The 24,199-nt window shown below is 42.7% G+C and overlaps 1 protein-coding gene across 4 annotated transcripts in view; it reads left to right on the top strand.

Annotated features, from left to right (window-relative positions):
• PPEF1 (protein phosphatase with EF-hand domain 1) overlaps window positions 1-24,199 on the top strand; it is a 142,871-nt gene that overhangs the window by 22,765 nt on the left and 95,907 nt on the right. For 3 of the 4 annotated variants that reach the window (XM_033201556.1, XM_033201555.1, XM_033201558.1), the window contains exons 5-6: window positions 17,715-17,842; window positions 21,282-21,342. In XM_033201556.1, coding sequence (XP_033057447.1) covers window positions 17,715-17,842; window positions 21,282-21,342 — 189 coding nt within the window. The remainder of the gene's footprint in view (window positions 1-17,714; window positions 17,843-21,281; window positions 21,343-24,199) is intronic. The other variant, XM_033201557.1, reaches the window with a different exon arrangement.

Below are 24,199 nucleotides of genomic sequence, written 5' to 3'. Positions count from 1 at the left end.
CTTTTTTTTTTTTTTTTTTTTTTTAATGGCTCCACTGCTCCTTATGGAGCAGGGCAAACCCGTATGGAGTGCATCCAGAATAGCCATTTAAAATTCTTTTTCTTCTTTTATCTCTTATTGGATATGCCAATCAAGGTTTATTATGAGTTCATAATAACAAATCTACTGAAAGCTGATGTAATGATGCTTACTTACATTTTTTCATAGACAAACATTGTTTGCATAAAATTTTCTCTCATTCAGAATTTGGAAAAAATACAGAAAAGCAATTGGAAATAATGAATACTCCCTCATTATTCCACTACCCAGAGATAATGACAACATTCTGATAATTTCCTTCAACGTATTTTTTGTATAGTATAGATTTCTGATCATCCTAAATATTAGTTTTTTGTAGCCTCACTTTTAGCACTAAAATGTTATGTAAACATCTCTCAAGTTGTTATGAATGCTTTGCAAATATCATTTTAGTCATTGCTAAATATTTTATTTGGTGAATAGGCCATAATATGCTTAATTATTCTTCAAATATTGGACCTTTTAATACTAATATAAATAACACTTTGAAGAATTCTTTGTGCAAAGCCTTTTCCTTATTTTGGATTATTTCTATATTCTGGTGATTAGATATGAAATTACCATGTCAAGGGCTATAAATATTTTGAAAGCTCTTGATAGAAAATGACAGATGTTATTTCCTGATTACTAACCATATTCCAAAGAGTGTTCAACATCATCTACATGTATTTTATTTAATCCTTGTAATAAGCCTGAATAAAGAGTTATTATTCCTGTTTGTATAGTGGAAGCAGCTCATGCTCAGTGTGGTAAGTACTTGGTGAGTTTTTTTTTTTTTTGAGACTGAGTCTCACTCTGTCGCCTGGGCTGGAGTGTGGTGGCGTGATCTCAGCTCACTGCAACCTCCACCTCCCAGGTTCAAGTGATTCTCCTGCCTCAGCCTCCTGAGTAGCTGGGATTATAGGCGCCCACCACTATGCCCAGCTAATTTTTTGTATTTTTAGTAGAGACAAAGTTTCACCATGTTGGCCAGGCTGGTCTTGAACTCCTGACCTCGTGATTCACTCACCTCAGCCTCCCAAAATGCTGGGATTACAGGCGTGAGCCACCACGCCCGGCCTACTTGGTAAGTTTATGCAGCTTACAGCTGGTAGAGTTGGGGTTTGAATTCAAGGAGTTTTGATGACAACGTATTTTTTGCTGTCACCCATTACACCATTTTATGCCACCTCTGAATGTTGCTACTTCAGAAGCTAGCTTTAATTAAATTTACTTTATACAGTACCTTGTATTTGCATAGTGCTTTTCAAGTTGGCTAGGCCCTGTAACACAGCCTTTTGAAGGGTTGTTCTCAGTTTGCAGAAAAGGAAATGAGCTTTGAAAGGCAAAGTGATTTCCTCAAGGGAACACAGCAAGTCACAGAGCCAAGGCTTGTGCTTGATTCCTGTTTCCACTGGTCTGACTAGTGTTAAGGGTTTTTTGTCCTGCTGGGTCATTCCACCTGACCACAGTACTCTGTCTGGAGTATCATGGCAGTTTGAGAAAGCGTAACCTACATATAAAATCAAGGCTATTCCCTTTCTTGTGCTCTATCCACCTTCCATGTAGAGAAGTAGCATCGGGTCAGGCTCAGTGACTCACGCCTGTAATCCCAGCACTTTGGGAGACGGGTAAATCACTTGAGCCCAGGAGTTTGAGGTTACAGTAAGCTATGATTATGCCACTGCACTCCAGCCAGGACCACCACCGAGTGAGACCCTGACTCTTAAAAAAAAAAAAAGACCAGGCATAGTGGCTCACACCTGTAATCCCAGCACTTTGAGAGGCCGAGGTGGGTGGATCACTTGAGGTCAGGAGTTCAAGACCAGCCGGGCCAACATGGTGAGACCCTGTCTCTACTAAAAATACAAAAATTAGCCGGGCATGATGGTGCACGCCTATAATCCCAGTTACTCGGGAGGCTGAGGCAGGAGAATTGCCTGAACCTGGGAGGCAGATAGGTTGCAGTGAGCCAAGATCATGCCACTGCACTCCAGCCTGGGCGACAGAGTGAAACTCCATCTCAAAAAAAAAAAAAAAAAAGTAACATCAATTTTATATTGTCATTGTTATTTTATTTCTTTTGTGATATGTAACAGGTAAGAGAGTACTAATAATAGCTATCATTTATTGAGTGCCTACTACTCTCATTATTTCTCACCAAAACTCTTAGAGAAAGCTTTGATTAGTCTCCCTCGTTTTATAAATGAGGAAAGTGAGACTTAACTGCCCCAAGTTACACACTCATGGGTGGCAGAGCCTGAACTGGAACCAGATCTGGCAGATTCCAAAGTTCATGGCCCTTCTGATATGCTACCCTGACTTGGAGAATTGGAATTTATCCACATAACAGAAATTAAACATTGCAATTTCATTCTCCTGAATTTCACTTGACACTTAAAATTTTATGTTAATGGCGTTTCAATTAATAATCTATTGCCTTTTTGCTCCCATGGAGCACTTTGGAAACACCGATATATTTTATTTCTTCCCTTGAGACCACTTAGAAATGTATTTATTCAATTTCTGTAAGTGCTAAGAGGCTGACAAAGACAATCGTGCTTTTTTGACTTTGTGGTTTGATGCTTAAGCTGTGACAAATAGAAGTTTCTCTAATGGAAATCGTTGCTTTCGAAAGTACTCATTCTTTATTTTATATGGAAAAAAATTTAAAAATACTAAATAGCAGACTAAATATTTATTTAATTCTTGGCAAAACATCTAGTTAATTTAGCTGGTTAAAAATCGAACAATCAGGTCATTCACAGCTGCTTGAGAGCCCCTCTCCCGGCTCTCCATCCCCACCTCCTTACTCCCAGTTTGAAGTCCTTTACTGTGATGTATATTTCAGTTTGAGATCTTCATGGAAAAATAACAAATGAAAATCTTTCATCTTTGGTGTTCCCTAAAGAATTTTCTCCAAGTTTAGAGAGCCTCTTGCCATTCTTCTTGCTATTGTTTGTCAGAGGGTTCTAGGTTATTGTAGCCATCAAGCAGTCTTTACTGGCACCGAAGGGTATATTGAAAATCCCTGTGAACTCAGACCGCCCTCATTTTCCTCCTCAATGAACTGCAGACAGAGAAGATGCTCTTTCAAGTCCATTGTCCCTCCAAGACTATCCGTATGCTCTGTAGCTGTGGGAGGAGTAGGTAGGGGAGGGCATTGATTTTCCTTCTGCCTCTCCTGCTCATTCCCCTAGCTGTTGCCCATCAGCATCTTGACATGCTCTGACTTTCCTCTTTTTTTCCATTTTCCTTTTTTTTTTTTTTGGTTTGGATATGTGTGTGTGTGTATGTGTGTGTGTGTGTGTGTGTGTGTGTGTATTTCTCAAGCCATTTTGTTTTGCTTTTGTTCCCCCCCCAAATATTTTTGAAAATTGCAAACCTACAGAGAAGATGAAAGAATAGTACATAAACACCCATTTGAAATAATTTGAAAATAAACTGTAGACGTGGAATTAACCTGTATGTACCTCAGCATGCATCTCCTAAGAGAGGGATATTCTCTTATATAACTATAATACTAGATCACCCTGAAGAAATTTAACATTGATAGCGTAACATTATCTAACACGTAGTCCATATTCAGAATTTCCAAAATTCTTTTTGGAAGTTGTCCAAAATTGCCCTTTGTAACTGTTCTTTCCTACCCTTTAAAATAAGCCTTCTCTGGCCCTCTTGTCCCCTCCAGTTCCTCTCTTCTCTCTCCTCCCCTTCAAGTTCGCTCCTTAAGGGGGCATTTGTACCGCTGTCTCCTACCTCCTCATTGATCCCAGCCCAGGGAAGATGATCTGACAGGTTCTTGAATGACCTCGAAGTCCAATGGAGCATTTTCAGTGCTCCATTTTCTCACTTCCTGGCAGTCTTCGGCACTCCTGCCCACTCCCTTCTTACCACTCATTGCCCTTGGCTTCAGGGGCAACACATTCTCCTGGTTTTTCTTTTAGGTCTCTGCATGAACTATTTATGTAGACTCACTTTCTCCTGGCTTTTAAATGTTGGGGCTCCTCTGGGTTCTCCCTTGACTCTCTGATCTTGTCACTCTAACACTCTCCTTGGATGCTTTATCTACTCCATGGCTTTGACATCAGTGTGTCAAGACTCCAAATCTTTATTTTCAGCCCACATTATATGCTCTAATCCCTGTTTTATTAGGAATCATTTTTATTTTATTTTATTTTATTTTATTTTATTATTTTTTTTTTTTTTGAGACGGAGTCTCGCTCTGTCGCCCAGGCTGGAGTGCAGTGGCGCAATCTCGGCTCACTGCAAGCTCCGCCTCCCGGGTTCACGCCATTCTCCTGCCTCAGCCTCCCAAGTAGCTGGGACTACAGGCGCCCGCCACCTCGCCCGGCTAGTTTTTTGTATTTTTTTAGTAGAGACGGGGTTTCACCGTGTTAGCCAGGATGATCTCGATCTCCTGACCTCGTGATCCGCCCGTCTCGGCCTCCCAAAGTGCTGGGATTACAGGCTTGAGCCACCGCGCCCGGCCGGGAATCATTTTTAAAAAGTACTTTTCTTTGTAAAGGAAGACCATTTTCTTCATCTGAAATCATGATTCCTCTCACTAACAATTCTTAGGTAATAGTCACAGCTTGATATGATAATGTGTTGGCCCGGAGGTTTGTATAGGATTGGTACTACAAACACATTTAATGCCTGTGTGAAGCAGACAAAACAAACCCATCCCAACAACCTTTTTATTCTGTACACCAATTAAATACATCTTTATCTTTTTATTTGCTGTGTGATTAATTTACCTTTGCTTTAAAAATTTCAAGTATTTTGAGACTCTGGTAGGGGCTATTTAGATACCATTTTAGAATCGTGAACCTTTAGAAGGCAAAAACATCAGGTGTAGTAGCCATGTCTGTAATCCCAGCACTTTGGGAGGCTGAGGCGGGAGGATCACTTGAGGCTAGGAGTTTGAAACCAGCCTGGGCAACATAGCAAGACCCCGTCTCTACCAAAGAGGGGAAAAAATAGCTGGACATGGTGGCTCGCACCTGTAGTCTCAGCTACATAGGAGGCTGAGGCAGGAGGATCACTTGAGCCCAGGAGGTGGAGGCTGCAGTGAACCATGATTGTACCACTGCACTCCAGCCTGGGCAACAGAGCAAGACGTTGTCTCAAAAAAGAAAACACACACACACACACACACACACAACACAACACAAAACCCAAAGAGAGCAGAACCACCTCTTTGTTTAAATGATTGTTACTGGCTTCCAGCTTTACTAGGAAATTCACAAAGAAGCCAGCTTTCTAGTTGGGTCATGTTAATTGTTAGAAAATCTTGTTACAGAGAGACCTATTTCAACTAAGTGCAAGAAAGGACAATCCCTCAGCCCCAATTGCCAGTTATTTCCCATATTCAGAACACTTTTCTTATATGATTATGGCTTTATATTTCATTAGCTTTTAGCAGCTGCAAAAGACAAAAATTTAATGCAGATCGTATTTGGCCTTGGATGAACGAACGTGGCAATATAACACAGATTAGTAATTAATAACAAGGGAGACATAAAACAGAATTGCAGTCAAGATATTATTTCCTGAGTGAGGATTAAAGGTTATTAGTGAATTATTGAATAGAACACATTTCCTATGACAGACTATTTTTTTTTTTTTTTTTTTTTGAGACGGAGTCTCGCTCTGTCGCCCAGGCTGGAGTGCAGTGGCCGGATCTCAGCTCACTGCAAGCTCCGCCTCCCAGGTTTATGCCATTCTCTCGCCTCAGCCTCCCGAGTAGCTGGGACTACAGGCGCCCGCCACCTCGCCCGGCTAATTTTTTGTATTTTTTTAGTAGAGACGGGGTTTCACCGTGTTTGCCAGGATGGTCTCGATCTCCTGACCTCGTGATCCACCCGTCTCGGCCTCCCAAAGTGCTGGGATTACAGGCTTGAGCCACCGCGCCCGGCCGACAGACTATTTTAATAATTAAAAATGATAGGAATTCTTTTATATAGCAAAATTTCTTTTATATAAGAATACAATAGTTTTTAAAAATTAATATCTTCATAATAATAATTCTTTTGGAAAATTGGCAAAACATAATATGGTAGGGAGGTAACAGTTACTTGTAAACTGTTCTCTGGGTCTGAGTCTTTTATTGAGTTGGCCTATTGTTTTGGTATGGTATAGATGAAGCATGACATTTTCCTGAACTAGTGATATAGTCAAGGATTACAACTCATCTTTTTTTTTTTCTTTTTTGACACAGCGTCTCACTCTGTCACCCAGGCTGGAGTGCAGTGGCGCCCTCAAGGCTCACTGCAGCCTCAACCGCCTAGGCTCCAGTGATCCTCCCACCTCAACCTCCCAAGTAGCTGGGACTACAGGTGTGTGCCACCACACCCGGTTAATTTTTATAGTTTTTGTAGAGATAGGATTTCACTGCATTTCCCAGGCTGGTCTCGAACTCCTAGGCTCAAGAGATCTGCCCGCCTCAGCCTCCCAAAGTACTAGGATTAAAGTCATGAGCCACTGCACCTAGTCCAAGGATGACAACTCTTATGGAACCTTTCATGAGCTGGCTTTATGTCATCTTCATGTTGTTCCATTGCCCTGTTGAATCAAATAGGGCTTTAAATGGCCCATTTATAAATTCTAATCCTAATAAATGTAGAAGGAATGAGTTCAAAAATCAGTGTTTTGCAACCACCATAGAAATAATTGATTTAAGCAAAAATCATCAATGAATATTTTGGAGAACAGAATATATACACAGCCTCAAAGCATGTTCCTGCAAACTGTTTATTAATTGTAAGGAGGAAAACACTTCCACAGTAGAGAAGTTCACATGGACACCACCTTACCCAAGTGATCCAAGTTCACATCAGTGATAATGAGACAGATGAGCACCACGTGCCTCCTGATGTCCTAATGCACTGAGAAAGACATACCACTTATCCTGCCAAAATACATAACCTGAATCTCATCACAAGGAAAAGAGCAGACAGATCCAGATTGAGGGATGTTTTACAATCAACTGGCCTGTACTGTTTGAAAATTTCAGTGTCATTGAAGAGAAAGAGGATTGTTCTAGAATAAAGGAGACTGAAGAAATGTACTATTTGAAAATTTCAGTGTCATTGAAGAGAAAGACAGAGGAATTGTTCTAGAATAAAGGAGACTGAAGAAATGATGATGGTATGTGGAGAGAGAGAGAGACTAGTTATTAACAATTATACTATCGTTACTTTTTCATACATTTGAAAATATTTCAGCCGGGCGCAGTGGCTCACGCCTGTAATCCCAGCACTTTGGGAAGCTGAGGTGGGCGGATAACCTGAGGTCAGGAGTTCGAGACCAGCCTGGCCAACATGATGAAACCCCGTCTCTACTAAAAATACAAAAATTAGCCGGGTGTGGTGGCATGCACCTGTAATCTCAGCTACTCAGAAGGCTGAGGCAAGAGAATTGCTTGAACCCGGGAGGTGGAGGTTGCAGTGAGCCGAGATCTCGCCACTGCACTCCAGCCTGGGTGACAGAGTAAGGCTCCATCTCAAAAAAAAATTTTTTTTCAAAAGAAAAAAATCCTAATCCTGTACATCCTGAGATAAATTTACCAATTCTGTAGTGGTGGCAACCTAGGCTTATGTCCTTTGGTAGTACCATTTTTTAGCCCTTTCTTGTTTTTGCCATCTACCAACTTCATTCATTGAAGACTTTCCACCCACTCTGAGCTTCATGCTGGGTATCTTCACTGTACACGTGAATAAACCCCAAATGCTTTGGTGTCTGAGTTCCTTGATCTCCTGAGCCCCAGCAACTCCCTCATCTCCTCAACTTCAGCTTCTCACTCCCATTTACTGGCCCCATGGTCACCTGGAAAAGCCCCACCTCTGGAATCTTCATGATTATCATCCTATTCTCTGATTGCTTGATCTTCTTTGAAACCTCTGGTCCTTAGATACTTCCCATGTGTCTCTATCTCCCAGCCTCCAGTTTTATTTAGATTTTGGGAATACAAGTGCATTTTTGTTACATTGATATACTGCGTGGTGGTGAAGTCTGAGCCAGCCCTCTCTTGTCTTCCCTTTCTTCCCCATCCATCTTTCCTCCATCTTTTGTTGGCTGTCACTTGAACCAGGTAACAGATCATACACCTTAGTCATATTTTAGGCAATTAAAAAATTAATATATGAAATGTTTAGTGTTCCCAAACCAATTGCTAGCAAACTTTGGCTACAATTCCTTGATGGGAAAGCCAAAGATATTAGTAACTTGTATTTTTCTACAGGGATGATTCCGATTGATTGATTGATTTTCAAGTAGCCTTTAGTGTTTGTCTTCTTTTTCCAGAAGTTTCTGGTTTGAGTGTTCAGTTTTGCGCATCATATGTGTCCTTGGATGGTTATTTTCAGCTTTTCTATGTACAGTGATAGGTGGGCTGTAGCAATGGCACTAAAAACAAGTAGATGGATGAGTTAGAGTATTTGGTCACTGGAAAGAATCTTAGAGATCACACAATCCAAAGTTCTCATTGTTTACATGAGAAACTGAGGACCGCGGAGGTTGGCTGATTTGCCTGAGGTTACATAGCTGGCAACTGGGTAAGTCAGGGCCCAAATGGAAGTATCCCAGTGACGAAGTCAGAACTTATTTTATTAACCCATGTGGATGGGGTTGGTGGGTGAGTATATAAAATATTGTAGAAATGACCTGTTATTCTTGCTCTTGTCTCACTGGAAGGCCAGAGGTTCCTGAGAATGACACAATTATGATCTCTTTTGGACTTCACGCTTTACTCTCTTGTTTCAGAAAAGTGTCTCCCAGGGACAAGGCCTCTGTGTTGTGGCCTTGCTCTGCAGGGCTGCCAGAGTTTGTGGCTGAGCGAGCCTCATAAGGTCTCTGCCTTACTTGCTGCCCAAGAAGCAGGCTTTGTGTCCATCTCCTGTTCACTGGGCATGTGCTTTGAGCTGATTTTCCAGTGAAGTTAGAAGTCTCACTGGGACAGCCGCACATTCTGGCAGATGGCAGATACAGAATATCTGTAAACAAAAATAACAGTAATGAAGACTGTGGTCCTAGGCCAGAGTTCAGCCATACCCCCTTCTCCTCATGCTTTGAACAGCTGAGGTTATAGATGCTTCTCCTCTTCGCTTAAAGCCTTTTGCTATCAGAGGATTCATTTTCTTTCCAGTTCATTCGAATTCATTTTAATCAGCTGTGTCACACTTGTGCCTGGGTCTCTTCTTGCCTGGATGCCAGGCCCCTTAAAGGTACGTTAAGTATTCGCTTATCCTGCTGCTTCCTCAGGAGGCCTCTGCCAGAAGAATTTCAAAAGCAGAGAGTCTTTAAATACCTTATCATTCTGAATATGAAATGTCTTGTTTGAAGAACTATCTGTCAAATAAACTCCTATTTAAAAACCAAAACCAAACCAAACATAAAGACTCTACCAGCCAGCACAAAGAGAAATGTAAGACACAAAGTCTTAACTAAACAGTAATTTCATTCGTTCAACAAATATTTATTCCTGCTATGTTCCAGGGACTATTCCAGGCTCAGGAAATACAGCAGCTAACTCAACAGATCACAATCCCAGCTCTTAAAGAGATTACATTCTAGTAGGAGGACACAGACAATGACAAAGAAGTAAATAGATACTATGTCTCATGGTGATAAGTGCTATGGAGAAAAAATAAGGAAGGAGATAGGCGATCAGGGCAGGGGAGACCACGTAAGAAGGGGTGGTCAGGAAAAGCCTCCTGCAAAGGTAATGTCTGAGCAAAAGCTGCAGGCTCTAACCACATGCACCCCAGCTGGCTGGGCTCTTCTTGCTCTAAGCTGTTGTGTTCTGAGATGGTAGCCTGTTTGTCCACAGTAATTTGTGAATTTTTTTTTTTTTTTTGAGATGGAGTCTCACTCTGTCGCCCAGGCTAGAGTGCAGTGGCGTGATTTTGGCTCACTGCAACCTCCATCTCCCAGGCTCAAGCAACTGTCCTGCCTCAGCCTCCCAAGTAGCTGGGATTACAGGCGCCCACCACCACGCCTGGCTAATTTTTGTATTTTTAGTAGAGACGAGGTTTTGCCGTGTTGGCCAGGCTGGTCTCAAACTCCTGATCTCAGGTGATCCACCTGCCTTGGCCTCCCAAAGTGCTGGGATTACAGGCGTGAGCCACCATACCCAGCCATACATAATTTGTGAAATTTCTAATGAAATATTATGTATAATTAGGAAGTCTTTGGGACTTAACTGGAATTTGTTAGCCTGGAGAGAGACAATTTTTTTAAAAGTATCTTCCATTTATTGAGTGCTTCCTATATGACAGGCAATGTGCTAAGCATTTTATATGAATCAATTAATATGTTACTAATACCTATGTCAACAAATTACTAATACATTATTATGTATTATTACAACACCTTTAGAAGGTGTTCATTCATTCATTCAATCATTCATTCAACAAATATATAATACATTTCCAGGCCTTGCCCCAGGTGCTGGGGATGCAGCAATGTTAAAAATGAAATTCCTAGCTAATAGGGAAAAATGGACAAATAAACCCATACACATATAAATGCAGACAATGTCAGATGCTCAATAGTGTTACAGAGAACAATAGAACAGGTAAAGGGATAGGGAATGTGAGGTGGGGGAAGGTGAGGGAGGAGATGCTATTATATATACCTTCTGATTTGTTTTTTGTTTTTTTTTTTGAGACAGAGTCTTGCTCTGTTGCCCAAGCTGGAGTGCAGTGGCATGATCTTGGCTCACTGCAACCTCTGCCTCCCAGGTTCAAGCAATTCTCATGCCTCATGCCTCAGCCTCTGGAGTAGCTGGGATTACAGGCATGCACCACCATGCCTGGCTAATTTTTGTATTTTTAGTAGAGACAGAGTTTCGCTCAATGTTGCACAGGCTTTGTCTCGAACTCCTGAGCTCAGGCAATCCACCCGCCTCGGCCTACCAAAGTGCTAGGATTAAAGACGTGAGCCACTGTGCCCGGCCCCATCTCATTTTTTATGGCTGATTCCAAATGCCATGTATAGCAAAATGAGGACGAGCCCAGGTTCTGAAATTACAGATATCTGGATTTGACTCTACATTCTCCCTCTGACGAGTGACATGATCCCAGACATGTTGTTTCTGAGCCCCCGTTTCCTTATCTGTAAAATAGGGATAGTGACACTTGAGAGGATTGTTGGGGGGAGGATGAAATCAAATCAAGTTGAAGTAGATGACCCACGTAAAGCACCAGGCATAATGCCTGGCACAAAGCTGTCGCTCTGAATTCATTATTTGTCTTGCTCACTAACTCCCTACATGACTATTTAATTTCTTGCAAAATACCATGATAGTGATTGCCACCAAAGAAAAGAATCTATTAAAACAAAAAACCAGCTTGGCAATAGAGAAACCACCTACTGGGCACAGAAAATTGGCCAGGTAACTTATTGAATCTGTGCTGTTGCTTCTGTCTAGAAGCAAAAAGAGAAGACCCTTGCTACACATACTCCTCAATACCATTTATTCATTCATTCATTCATTCATTCCGCATGGAATCAATGTGACTGGGAAGAGAGGCCCTGTTATCTGATGAAGCCGCAGGACCAGAAGTAGATCTAAGCTGTCCAATAAGTTTAGAACTGGATGACGCAGCTCTTCAACTCTCTGGGCAGGGTGGGGGGTTTTGGGGGCCAGCAACCCCCTCGAGTAGGGTCTATCATGCCTGCATTCTACCCTTTGCTATTTTGTAGGTTTCTTCTCCAGGGGAGGGTCCTCAGCTGGCTAGTGCTGTCCTATGGTGGATGGGGCTTAGGAATTAGGTGAGGGTTTGGAGGTCTGATGTTGGCATGCCCAACCTTGCCGGGCTCCTTCCCTCTCCTGGAGAGGTTTCTGCGGGAAATGTATGCCCAAGGAACAACAGCAGGATGTGGATCAAAGTCCGCTTTATCAGCTGCTGCACAAGTACCCCAAATCTCAACGTAGAACTCTAATGACGGCATGAGTTGGAGCCTGCAGGAAGTTGGAGGCTTGAGTTCTTAGCAGGACCTATTTTTCCCACCCCTCCAAGACGAGCTCATCAGGCAGGGTCTAGTCAGGAGGCAGAAACCACAGAGTGATTTGAACAGAGAGAATTGAATGTAAAGAATTATACCAAACGCAGGGACGTTACCACCCTAGAGCTGAGAGAACAAAGGGAAAAGAGTGGAATTATTCCAACTGAGAAACTTGCAGGAGGGCCCCACAGAACTGAAGCTCAGACCTCTGAGAAGTGGTACACTCAGCCGGTGCTGGTGTCTCCAGGGCTACCATGACACTGGCTTTGCAAGTGCCGGATGAACTGCAAACTGGATCCTTCACTGTTACCTGGGGTGAAGAGCAGATGCTAGGTTACACTATCAGGAACAGGAAGCAGACAGGAAGGAGTGTGTCCCTTGTTCCTCCTCCAGCCTTGCAGTCTGCCTTTCCCACCCCTATTGGCAGAGCCTCACAGGGGACAACTGACAAAGCTGAAATGGGGTCTGCAAAGTCCCAACCTCAGCATCACTGTGCTGACTAGGGAAGGGTGGGGTTAGAGTTGAGACCTGACAGTTTGATAAGTGGCATGTGTGCTCAGGTAGAGGAGTATGAACATAGACAAAGATGGCTACTTCCCAGGCTGGCGTGGGGTGGGGCAGTTCTGCTTCCTGACTTTGGAGTAGAAGAGGAAGTAGAAGACAGAGGGGACTGTAGGTGTTTATAAACCTCCTGTGCCACAGTTTACACCCCTCCCCCCAGTGGAACCCAATGAACGTATTGTGTGCTATACACAAAACAGCAGCTCCTCCCTTGGAGAGTGGGGTGGGGATGGAAGCCAGGCAGAGATGGGAGGGGGCCTAGCTTGCCTCTTTCCCCGTGTCAGGGAGGAGTAGAAGTGGCAGTAGATGTCAGGTGTCCAGCTAGTGCCAGTCACTTAGTAGGCATTCAAGAAATGGTACTGGTCAGGCGCAGTGGCTCACGCCTGTAATCTCAGCACTTTGGGAAGCTGAGGTGGGTGGATCATGAGGTCAGGAGTTCAAGACCAGCCTGGCCAACATGGTGAAACCCCATCTCTACAAAAAATACAAAAATTAGCTGGGCGCCGGGCGCGGTGGCTCAAGCCTGTAATCCCAGCACTTTGGGAGGCCGAGACGGGCGGATCACGAGGTCAGGAGATCGAGACCATCCTGGCTAACACGGTGAAACCCCGTCTCTACTAAAATATACAAAAAATTAGCCGGGCGAGATGGCGGGCGCCTGTAGTCCCAGCTACTCGGAGGCTGAGGCGAGAGAATGGCGTAAACCCGGGAGGCGGAGCTTGCAGTGAGCTGAGATCCGGCCACGGCACTCCAGCCTGGGCGACAGAGCGAGACTCCGTCTCAAAAAAAAAAAAAAAAAAAAAAAAAAAAAAAAAAATTAGCTGGGCGTCGTGGCGGGCGCCTGTAGTCCCAGCTACTGGGGAGGCTGAGGCAGAGAATTGCTTGAATCCGGGAGGCAGAGGTTGCAGTGAGCCGAGATCGTGGCTCTGCGCTCCAGCCTGGGCTACAGACAAGACTCTGTCTCAAAAAAAAAAAAAATATATATATATATATAGTGGCCATTATCATTCAAAGGAAGGAAAGGTGCACATAGGTTAGGGAATGAAGTAACTGACTAGAGTGGAGAGAGCCAGAGGACCTGAGTTCATACTAGGTAAGTGACTTGGAGCAAGAGACTTGCCTTTCTGAACTCAAAATTTCCTTATGTGTAACATGGAGATGATGATGCTTGTGGGGACCAAATGTCTTGTAATAGACCCTTAACATATGATATCTTGTTCTATTAATTAGAGAAATAATAATAAGCTCAGTTATTTCTTTCTTTCTTTTTTTTTTTAATCGAAATGGAGTCTTGCTCTGTCTCCCAGGCTGGAGTGCAGTGGTGGCAATCTTGGCTCACTGCAACTTCTGTCTCCTAGGTTCAAGTGATCCTCCCACCTCAGCCTCCCAAGTAGCTGGGATTACAAGCATGCACCACCATGCCCGGCTAATTTTTGTATTTTTAGTAAACATGGGGTTTCACCATGTTAGTCAGGCTGGTCTCGAACTCCTGACCTCAAGTGATCTGCCCGCCTCGGCCTCCCAAGGTGTTGGGATTACAGGCGTGAGCCACCACACCCGGCCAAACTTGTTTATTTGTTATTGATATTGCTAATACCAAATAGAAGAGATTTCAGTGATCATTTATTCCACAACATCATTGTGCAGATGAAGAAGCAGAAGCACAGAAAGGATCAATAGCTCTATGGAGGTTAACAGCTTAGGCTATGGAGTCAGTCAGACCAGGGTTCGAATCCTCACAGTCCATTTCCACTTACCAGCTAAGTGAGCTTTAGTGAGTTCCTTAGCCTCTGTCAGCTTCGCAGTGTCGTGAGGACTGCAGGACTAATCAATGCCTGGCCCTTTGTAAGTGCTCAGGAAGTGGCACTGGAAAGGCACCTTTGTGCTTGTAAGTATGAGAACCCCTGAGGCCAGAGGGTGATTCATCATGCTAGCGACTGTCCCACAGAACAGCCCTTTTAGGTGACCCTAGACCCTCCATCATGGTATTGTGAGAATACTTGAGATTTCAGCCATGCCACTACCAATTATTTGCTTTGCAAGGTTGCACTTGTGTGTAGGGAAAATCTTTCTCCCCTAACCGTTTTTTTTCTCCACTCTCACACCACAACAATCATCAACACAGAAGACTTTTGTGACCAAGTGTGTGGGGACTTTTCTCCACACAACAAGCAGCGGATACCAGCTGGATGTCATCTGATTCAGATTCTGACATTACCTATCCAGATATAGTGTCAGATCCCACAGGTTGAGGGCTCAGTCCCCAAAACTGCCTACCCACCCCACCCCAACACCAGTTGCAAGTCCAGACCTCCAGAACTTCTGAGCGACCAGCTTCAAGTTGGGAGTTCTCATGACCCCCCTTTGGGTGCCATTATTTTACTAAAGCAGCTCACAAAACTCTGAGAAACACTGCCTTACATTTACTGGTTTGTTATAAAGGATATCACAAAGGAAACATAAAGAGATGCATAGGGCTAGGCGGGGTAAAGGGGCAGGACACCCTCCCAGAACGTCCACATGTTCAGCTATCGGAAGCTCACTGAACCTGGTTCTCTTGGGTTTTTATGAAAGCTTCAAGACAACAGCATTTCTTCCCCTAGGGCATAGGGCCTTAAGCCCATAATCAGAAAGTCAGGGGAAAATTAGAGCCTTGGGGCAGGTGAAAGGAGGACAGGAGAAGGTCAGAGGCTGCCCCTGAGGCCTAACATACCTGACATCGTAACAAAAGACTGTATCAGGGCCGTGGATGAAAACCTCTCTCTCTCTCTCTCTATATATATATATGTATGTGTGTGTATATATGTATCTCTCTTAGTTTATTTTCATGCTGCTGATAAAGACATAACTCAGACTGGGTAATTTATAAAGAAAAAGAGGTTTAATGGACTTATGGTTCCACATGGCTGGGGAGGCCTCACAATCATGGCAGAAGATGAAGGAAAAGCAAAAAGACATCTTACACGGTGGCAGGCAAGAGTGTGCAGGGGAACTCCCCTTTATCAAACCAACAGATCTCGTGAGACTTACTATCACGAGAATAGCACGGGAAAGACCCACCCCCATGATTCAATTACCTCCCACTGGGTCCCTCCCACAACACGTGGGAATTATGGGTCTACAATTCAAGATGAGATTTGGGTGGGGACACAGCCAAATCCTATGTATATTATAACACCACAACATGTCACTCTATTTCTTCTTCCTGTGGTTTTTCCCTATAAAGCTCATGATACATGACATTGGGTCTATTTCCTGGGGTTTTCTGGAACCTGAATAATGGAAAGAGTCCCTGGAACCCAAGAGACTTGGGGAAGCTAATAAATTAACCTGTGAGATGACCAGGTCCTGGGATATTCTGTGTGCTGCAGCAGTACTAAACCAGAGGATGCTGGGACCGGGGGCTGGATCCCTGCTTTCAGAACTCAAATCATTCCTGTTATAGTCAACTCTTATTTTTTATGCACCAACTGGGAAAAATGATAGCATGACTAAAAGGAGCCAGCTGGTGTTGATTGCTCTTCACTCTAAAACTCGAGGAGGCATGAGAGACTGTGTTTTAAATCTCGTTATCTCTTACCTGATTTCTTTCTTCAATATGATGAAACTACAAGATGGCTCAAAGGCTACCTTCCCCAGAAGAGAGACAGTCTGCCTGGATAGTCCACAAACAAGGCAATACTTCCAGTTGCCATTTACTTAGCATGTGCTTTTTACCAGGCATTGGGCTAAACTTTTCCCCTTGTAACATCTCATTTCATCCTTATAGAAACTCTATGCGGGGGGTTGGGGGGGGGGGTTTCTTTATCCACCTGCATTTTATCAGTCGAATCTCAGGTGCAGAAGGTGGTGTGAATCATACTTCTCCATCAGCTCATTGAACATTATCATCATTGGTCTGTGCAAGACCCCTTCTTATGTTAGTTTATTCCCTTCTATTCATGTATCCCACGCACATTCACCCCCCATAAATAACCGGTCCATCATGTGTTGTGTGTATCTTTCCCTTTGTATATGTTCTTATGAAATGTGGTTTTGTGTGCATCTATATAGTTTTATTGATTAAACTAGTATTTCTTTTTGTCTCTAACTTTTTAATAACCATTCTAAATAGAAGTACTATGTTTTTAAGACCTACTGAATAGGTTACTGTGGGTTTGTTTAATCTATTGCTTCCAGTTGTGTTGTGCTACTCCATGGTGTGCACCCACCACAGGTACAGATTCTCTTTCCTAGTGATAGGTAGCCAGGCCTATTTGTATCAAACTTCCTGTTGCCACGAAGAAGCAATTGCATCCCCATATGTCTCCTTGATGGACTGTGTGAGAATTGCTTTGGGGTATGTAGTGAAGAATGGAATTGCTGCTTCATAGGGTATACACAGATTCATAGATTTACTATGCTTATGCCATGTCAAAGGTAGGCGCTGTTATTATTCCCATTTTACAGATGAGGAAACCGAGGTTTTGAGAGTTTTTTTTTTTTTTTTTTTTTTTGAGACGGAGTCTCGCTCTGTCGCCCAGGCTGGAGTGCAGTGGCCGGATCTCAGCTCACTGCAAGCTCCGCCTCCCGGGTTTACGCCATTCTCTCGCCTCAGCCTCCGAGTAGCTGGGACTACAGGCGCCCGCCATCTCGCCCGGCTAATTTTTTGTATTTTTTTAGTAGAGACGGGGTTTCACCGTGTTAGCCAGGATGATCTCGATCTCCTGACCTCGTGATCCGCCCGTCTCAGCCTCCCAAAGTGCTGGGATTACAGGCTTGAGCCACCGCGCCCGGCCGAGAGTTTTAATAACTTACCCAAAGTCACATAGACGGTAATTAGAGAGCTAGGATTCAAGTTCAGGCAGCCTTACTCCAAAACTTCTGTTCCTAATGGCTGTGCCATCATTATTCTCTGAGCGTTTGAGACATAAGGACATTTTATAAAAAACATAAAAGCCAATCTCATTGTTTGGTGTTTTAATATTCTTAGAACCTAGGAATCCAGGTGGACTGCTTCCCCCCCACCCCCCGAAGCACCTACTTCTCCCAACAGGTGCATAGTAACTGTTTTTCTCTGACTTTCATATTCTGTGGGTCTGCAGCACTGAAAGCTGCATTGATCATCCAGAACTGGTACCGAGGTTACAAAGCTCGACTGAAGGCCAGACAACACTATGCCCTCACCATCTTCCAGTCCATCGAATATGCTGATGAACAAGGCCAAATGCAGGTCTGTTTTGCAAGCTTTTCTCTTCTTTTGGTAAAATGATTCTCTTTACCCCCTGTTATTGAAAGAATGAAAGTTTGGGTCCATTTTAAGCTGAGGAACCTTGGTGAAAGGCTTTAATAGAGCACGTCATGACATTGTCTTAGAACTAGTTATTGAGAGAGTGTGTGCTTTGGGAAAAGGATGGTGTTTTTCAGTTTTGAAGTTCACATTTTTAAGAGGGCTGCCCAATGTCTGGTTAACTAATAAAAATAGTCTTATTCTATTTTGGGGCAGGTGCCTTAATAGGAAATAAAGTTGTCATTTTATAAAAGAAAAAATTACTTCAAGGAGTTAAAAAATGGCAGAATTTCCTAGGAGCAAACCTCTGCAAGCTCTAGAAGAAAATATACATGGGTGAGGAAGGCCTTTTTTTTTTTTTCTTCAAGACGGAATTTCACTCTTGTTGCCCAGACTGGAATGCAATGGCGCGGTCTTGGCTCGCTGCAACCTCCGCCTCCCGGGTTCAAGCGATTCTCCTGCCTCAGCCTCCTGAGTAGCTAGGATTACAGGCACCCACCACCACACCCGGCTAATTTTTAATTTTTAGTAGAGACGGGGTTTCACCATTTTGGCCAAGCTGGTCTCGAACTCCTGACCTCAGGTGATCCATCTGCCTTGGCCTCCCAAAGTCCTGGAATTACAGGCGTGAGCCACTGCACCTGGCCAAGGAAGGCCTTTTGAAAAAATACATAAATCTAGTTTTAATGCTCATTAATTTTAAAAAAGTACTTTTAACAATAAAAAGATCTTAGAGAGATCTCCAATATAGTTGCTAATGAAAAAGTCAACTTGTAAAACAATATGTAGAGTTTATCTCATTTATGTGAAAGAACGTGAAACATACAGCAAAAGTCTGGGAAAAGATACACAGGAAATGGTTTACAGTAGTTAGTTCTGAGGACAGGAGTGGTATTGGTGGGTGTGGGTTGGGATGTTAAGAGAGACTTCTCATTTTTATTTGATATTATTTGTAGTTATTAGCAATCATACATCTGTGTATCGCATTATAATCTTTAAAGATAATTAAGAACATTCCAAAAAGAACTAAATTGCTAGATTTATTTTTGGCAGCTAGAAAAATGATATGCTGTGATTCATTCAGATGCTCCCTTTGTCTAGATTAGGAACCTCAGCATAGGCTGTCTTTTTAAGCACTGTATAATATAGTGATAAATATAAAGGTAGAATGAACCCCAAATTGGTATGCTTTAGACACATTCCAGCACCAGTACATTCTTTTCTGTTGATTCTTTATTGAGATGTAATTCACATACCATACAATTCACCCATTTAAAGTGTGCAATGCAATGGTTTTTAGTATATATACAGGGTTGTGCAAACATCCCCACAATCAATTTTAGGGCATTTTCCTTTCCCCCTTCCTAAACTCCATACTGATTGGCAGTCATTCCCCCATTTCCTTCCTCAGTCCCTGGCAACCACTCATCTATTTTCTATCTCTATGTATTTGCCTATTCTGGCCATTTCATATAAATGGAATCATATTCTATGTGGTCTTTGGTGTCTGGCTGCTGCTGCTTTTTTTTTTTTTTTTGAGACAGAATCTCGCTCTGTCGCCAGAGTGCAGTGGTGTGATTTCAGCTCACTGCAACCTCTGCCTCCCAGGTTCAACCGATTCTCCTGCCTCAGCCTCCCGAGTAGCTGGGACCTACAGGCACGTACCACCACGCCCAGCTAATTTTTGCATTTTCGGTCTCCCAGAGTGCTAGGATTACAGGCGTGAGCCACTGCGCCTGACACAGCTTCTTTTACTTAGCATAATGCTTTCAGTGTGCACCCATGTTGTAGCATGTATCAGGACTTCATTCCTTTTTAGTTAATATTACTCATTCTGAAGAATATTCCATTGTATAGATGGACCACATTTGGTCATCTATTCCTCAGGTGATGGATCATTTGGGTTGTTTCCACCTTTTGGCTATTATGAATAATGCTGCTGTGAACATTTGTATGCAAGTTTTTGTGTGAACATATGTTTTCAGTTCTCTTGGGTATAGACCTGTGAGTGGAATTGCTGTGTCATGTAGTAACTTGGCACTTAACTTTTTGAGGAGCTGCTAAACTGTGTTCCAAAGCAGCTCCATCATTTTACCTTCCCACCAGCAGTGGTTGAGGGCTCCTATTTCTTCACATCTTTGCAAACACTTGTTATTATCTCTTTTTGATTATAGCTATCGTAGTGGGTGTGAAGTGATGTCTCATTGTGGTTTCTATTGACTGTGAATTGGCAAACCCATCATCAACAGTGTTAAAATCATACATTTTGATAATTGTATGGAAAGTCTTCCTTCTTTCAATTCCCAACTCCCAGATCTACTCCCAGATTGATAAAGTGTTTACTTTTCATGAGAGGCAGGGCTTGAAAAAGAAATGATTAGTGCTGTACAAGCGCAGGTCTTTGCAGATACCTGGTGACCATAGAGCCAGTATCCCCGATTGTGGCTGGAATGTCAGTGAAATTCCACCTTTCCCTCCCTTTCTTTCCAAAATATATTTGATATTTAAGAATATTCCTTAACTCTTAATCTCACCACCAAAAAGAAAAGAGATCATGACCGGGTGCAGTGGCTCACACCTGTAATTCTAGCACTTTGGGAGGTCAAGGCACGTGGATCACCTGAGGTCGGGAGTTCGAGAGCAGCCTGGCCAACATGGTGAAACCCTGTCTCTACTAAAAATATAAAAACATTAGCTGGACATGGTGGCGGGCACCTGTAATCCCAGCTACTCGGGAGACTGAGGCAGGAGAATCACTTGATCCGGGGAGGCGGAGGTTGCAGTGAGCCGAAACAATACCATTGCCCTCCAGCCTGGGCGACAAGAGCGAAACTCCATCTTAAAAAAAAGAAAAGAAGAGATCATAATGAACACAGTTTAGTAGCTGTCTTGGGTTGAATTTCCTAGAAGCAGAGGCTGAGACAGGGATTCTGGTACAAGTGACTTACTGAGGGTGTGTTTTCAGGAAAAGCCCGTAAGGGAGTGAGGAATGCAAGACAGGACAGGGGAGAAGCTAGGCCAAGATGCAGTTTTTGAAGCCTGATCTCAGCCTGATCCCATCTGGAGCTGTCAAGTGTGAAATGCACTACAATTTGTCCCTGGCAGAGACAAGGGAGGTGGGGGACTGGGCCGTTACACCCTTGCTTCAGCCAGTGGTTGTCTCTGGGCAGCCCCGCAGGAGGGGAGTCCATGTGTTATACTGTGTTGCTCTGGACGCAGATAGCCCTCTGGAGGCAAGCATAGATGTGACCCTTAGCATCTGCAGTAGCTGGGACAGGAATGCGCCACGAGAGTAAGGGCACTCGGGTGGAGCACCAACAGCATTTGCCACAGTAGTTGTTTAGGGTTCACTAATTGATTAATTTTTTTTTATTTTGTGCAGTTATCCAGCTTCTTTTCCTTCATGTTCGAAAACTACGCACATGTACATAAGGAAGAGCTAGGTAAGTAAAAAGTTTAGTCTTTTCAAAAGTGTCATGAAATATTGAACTGTCTTCATCAAGAGCATAAATTCTGAAGATGGGAGAACACTAAGAAATGAAAAAGATGCCTACCTCTTTTGTTTATGTTTCACCCAACAACTGGCAACATCAGTTCAAGTGGTCTTTTTCCCTCTCTGGATGGTGTCAACTAAATCGGCCATTTAATTTTTTCGCTTTTCCAAAAACTGAGTTAGAATTCATTCAATATTCATTTGTTGAATGCCTTCTCCGAACTACAATCTGTCGGTGCACAACAGTAGCTTAGTAAAGGGAACCTTATTTTTTTATTATTATTATTATACTTTAAGTTCTAGGATACATGTGCACAACATACAGGTTTGTTACACACGAATACATGTGCCATGTTGGTGTGCTGCACCCATTAACTCGTCATTTACATTAGGTATTCCTCCTAATGCTCTCCCTCCCCCCGCCCCAAACCCCATGACAGGCCCCAGTGTATGATGTTCCCCACCCTGTGTCCAAGTGTTCTCATTGTCCAATTCCCACCTATGAGTGAGAACATGCGGTATTTGGTTTACTGTCCTTGCGATAGTTTGCTCAGAATGATGGTTTCCAGCTTCATCCATGTCCCTACAAAGGACATGAACTCATCCTTTTTTATGGCTGCAAAGTATTCCATTGTGTATATGTGCCATATTTTCTTAATCCAGTCTATCATTGATAGACATTTGTGTTGGTTCCAAGTCTTTGCTATTGTGAATAGTGCTGCAGTAAACATACATGTGCGTGTGTCTTTATAGCAGCATGATTTATAATCCTTTGGGTATGTACCCAGTAATGGGATGGCTGGGCCAAATGGTATTTCTAGTTCTAGATCCTTGAGGAATCGCCACACTGTTTTCCACAACGGTTGAACTAGTTTACAGTCCCATCAATAGTGTAAAAGTGTTCCTATTTCTCCACATCCTCTCCAGCACCTGTTGTTTCTTGATTTTTTAATGATTGCCATTCTAACTGGTGTGAGATGGTATCTCATTGTGGTTTTGATTTGCATTTCTCTGATGGCGAGTGATGATGAGCATTTTTTCATGTGTCTGTTGGCTGCATAAATGTTTTCTTTTGAGAAATGTCTGTTCATATCCTTTGCCCACTTTTTGATGGATTGTTTGCTTTTTTTCTTGTAAATTTGTTTAAGCTATTTGTAGATTCTGGATATTAGCCCGTTTTCAGATGGGTAGATTGCAAAAATTTTCTCCCATTCTGTAGGTTGCCTGTTCACTCTAATGGTATTTTCTTTTGCTGTGCAGAAGCTCTTTAGTTTAATTAGATCCCATTTGTCAGTTTTGGCTTTTGTTGTCATTGCTTTTGCTGTTTTAGTCATGAAGTCCTTGCCCATGCCTATGTCCTGAATGGTATTGCCTAGGTTTTCTTCCAAGGTTTTTATGGTTTTAGGTCTAACATTTAAGTCTTTAATCCATCTGGAATTAATTTTTGTATAACGTGTAAGGAAGGGATCCAGTTTCAGCTTTCTACGTATGGCTAGCCAGTTTTCCCAGCACCATTTATTAAATAGGGAATCCTTTCCCCATTTTTTGTTTTTGTCAGGTTTGTCAAAGATCAGATGGCTGTAGATGTGTGGTATTATTTTTGAGGGCTCTGTTCTGTTCCATGGTCTATATCTCTGTTTTGGTACCAGTACCGTGCTGTTTTGGTTACTGAAGCCTTGCAGTATAGTTTGAAGTCAGGTAGCGTGATGCCTCCAGCTTTGTTCTTTTGGCTTAGGATTGTCTTGGCAATGCAGGCTCTTTTTTGGTTCCATATGAACTTTAAAGTAGTTTTTTTTCCAATTCTGTGAAGAAAGTCATTGGTAGCTTGATGGGGATGGCATTGAATCTATAAATTACCTTGGGTAGTATGGCCATTTTCATGATATTGATTATTCCTATCCATGAGCATGGAATGTTCTTCCATTTGTTTGTGTCCTCTTTTATTTCACTGAGCAGTGGTTTGTAGTTCTCCTTGAAGAGGTCCTTCACATCCCTTGTAAGTTGGATTCCTAGGTATTTTATTCTCTTTGAAACAATTGTGAATGGGAATTCACTCATGATTTGGCTCTCTGTCTGTTATTGGTGTATAGGAATGCTTGTGATTTTTGCACATTGATTTTTGTATCCTGAGACTTAGCTGAAGTTGCTTATCAGCTTAAGGAGATTTTGGGCTGAGACGATGGGGTTTTCTAAATAAGTGATCCTGTCATCTGCAAACAGGGACAATTTGACTTCCTCTTTTCCTAATTGAATACCCTTTATTTCTTTCTCTTGCCTGATTGCACTGGTCAGAACTCCCAACACTATGTTGAATAGGAGTGGTGAGAGAGGGCATCCCTGTCTTGTGCCAGTTTTCAAAGGGAATGCTTCCAGTTTTTGCCCATTCAGTATGATATGGGCTGTGGGTTTGTCATTAAATAACTCTTATTATTTTGAGATAGGTCCCATCAATACCTAGTTTATTGAGAGTTTTTAGCATGAAGAACTGTTGAATTTTGTCAAAGGCCTTTTCTGGATCTATTGAGATAATCATGTGGTGTTTGTCTTTTGTTCTGTGTGTATGCTGGATTACATTTATTGATTTGCGTATGTTGAACCAGCCTTGCATCCCACGGATGAAGCCAACTTGATCATGGTGGATAAACTTTTTGATGTACTGCTGGATTTGGTTTGCCAGTATTTTATTGAGGATTTTTGCATCAGGGATATTGGTCTAAAATTCTCTTTTTTGTTATTGTGTTTCTGCCAGGCTTTGGTATCAGGATGATGCTGGCCTCATAAAATGAGTTAAGGAGGATTCCCTCTTT

This window comes from Trachypithecus francoisi, unplaced genomic scaffold (assembly GCF_009764315.1).
Source record: "Trachypithecus francoisi isolate TF-2019V2 unplaced genomic scaffold, Tfra_2.0 Lachesis_group6, whole genome shotgun sequence".
In the NCBI taxonomy this organism is placed as follows: domain Eukaryota; kingdom Metazoa; phylum Chordata; class Mammalia; order Primates; family Cercopithecidae; genus Trachypithecus; species Trachypithecus francoisi.
Note: the sequence above shows the minus strand (reverse complement) of the source record. Positions and strands in the feature narration are given on the sequence as shown.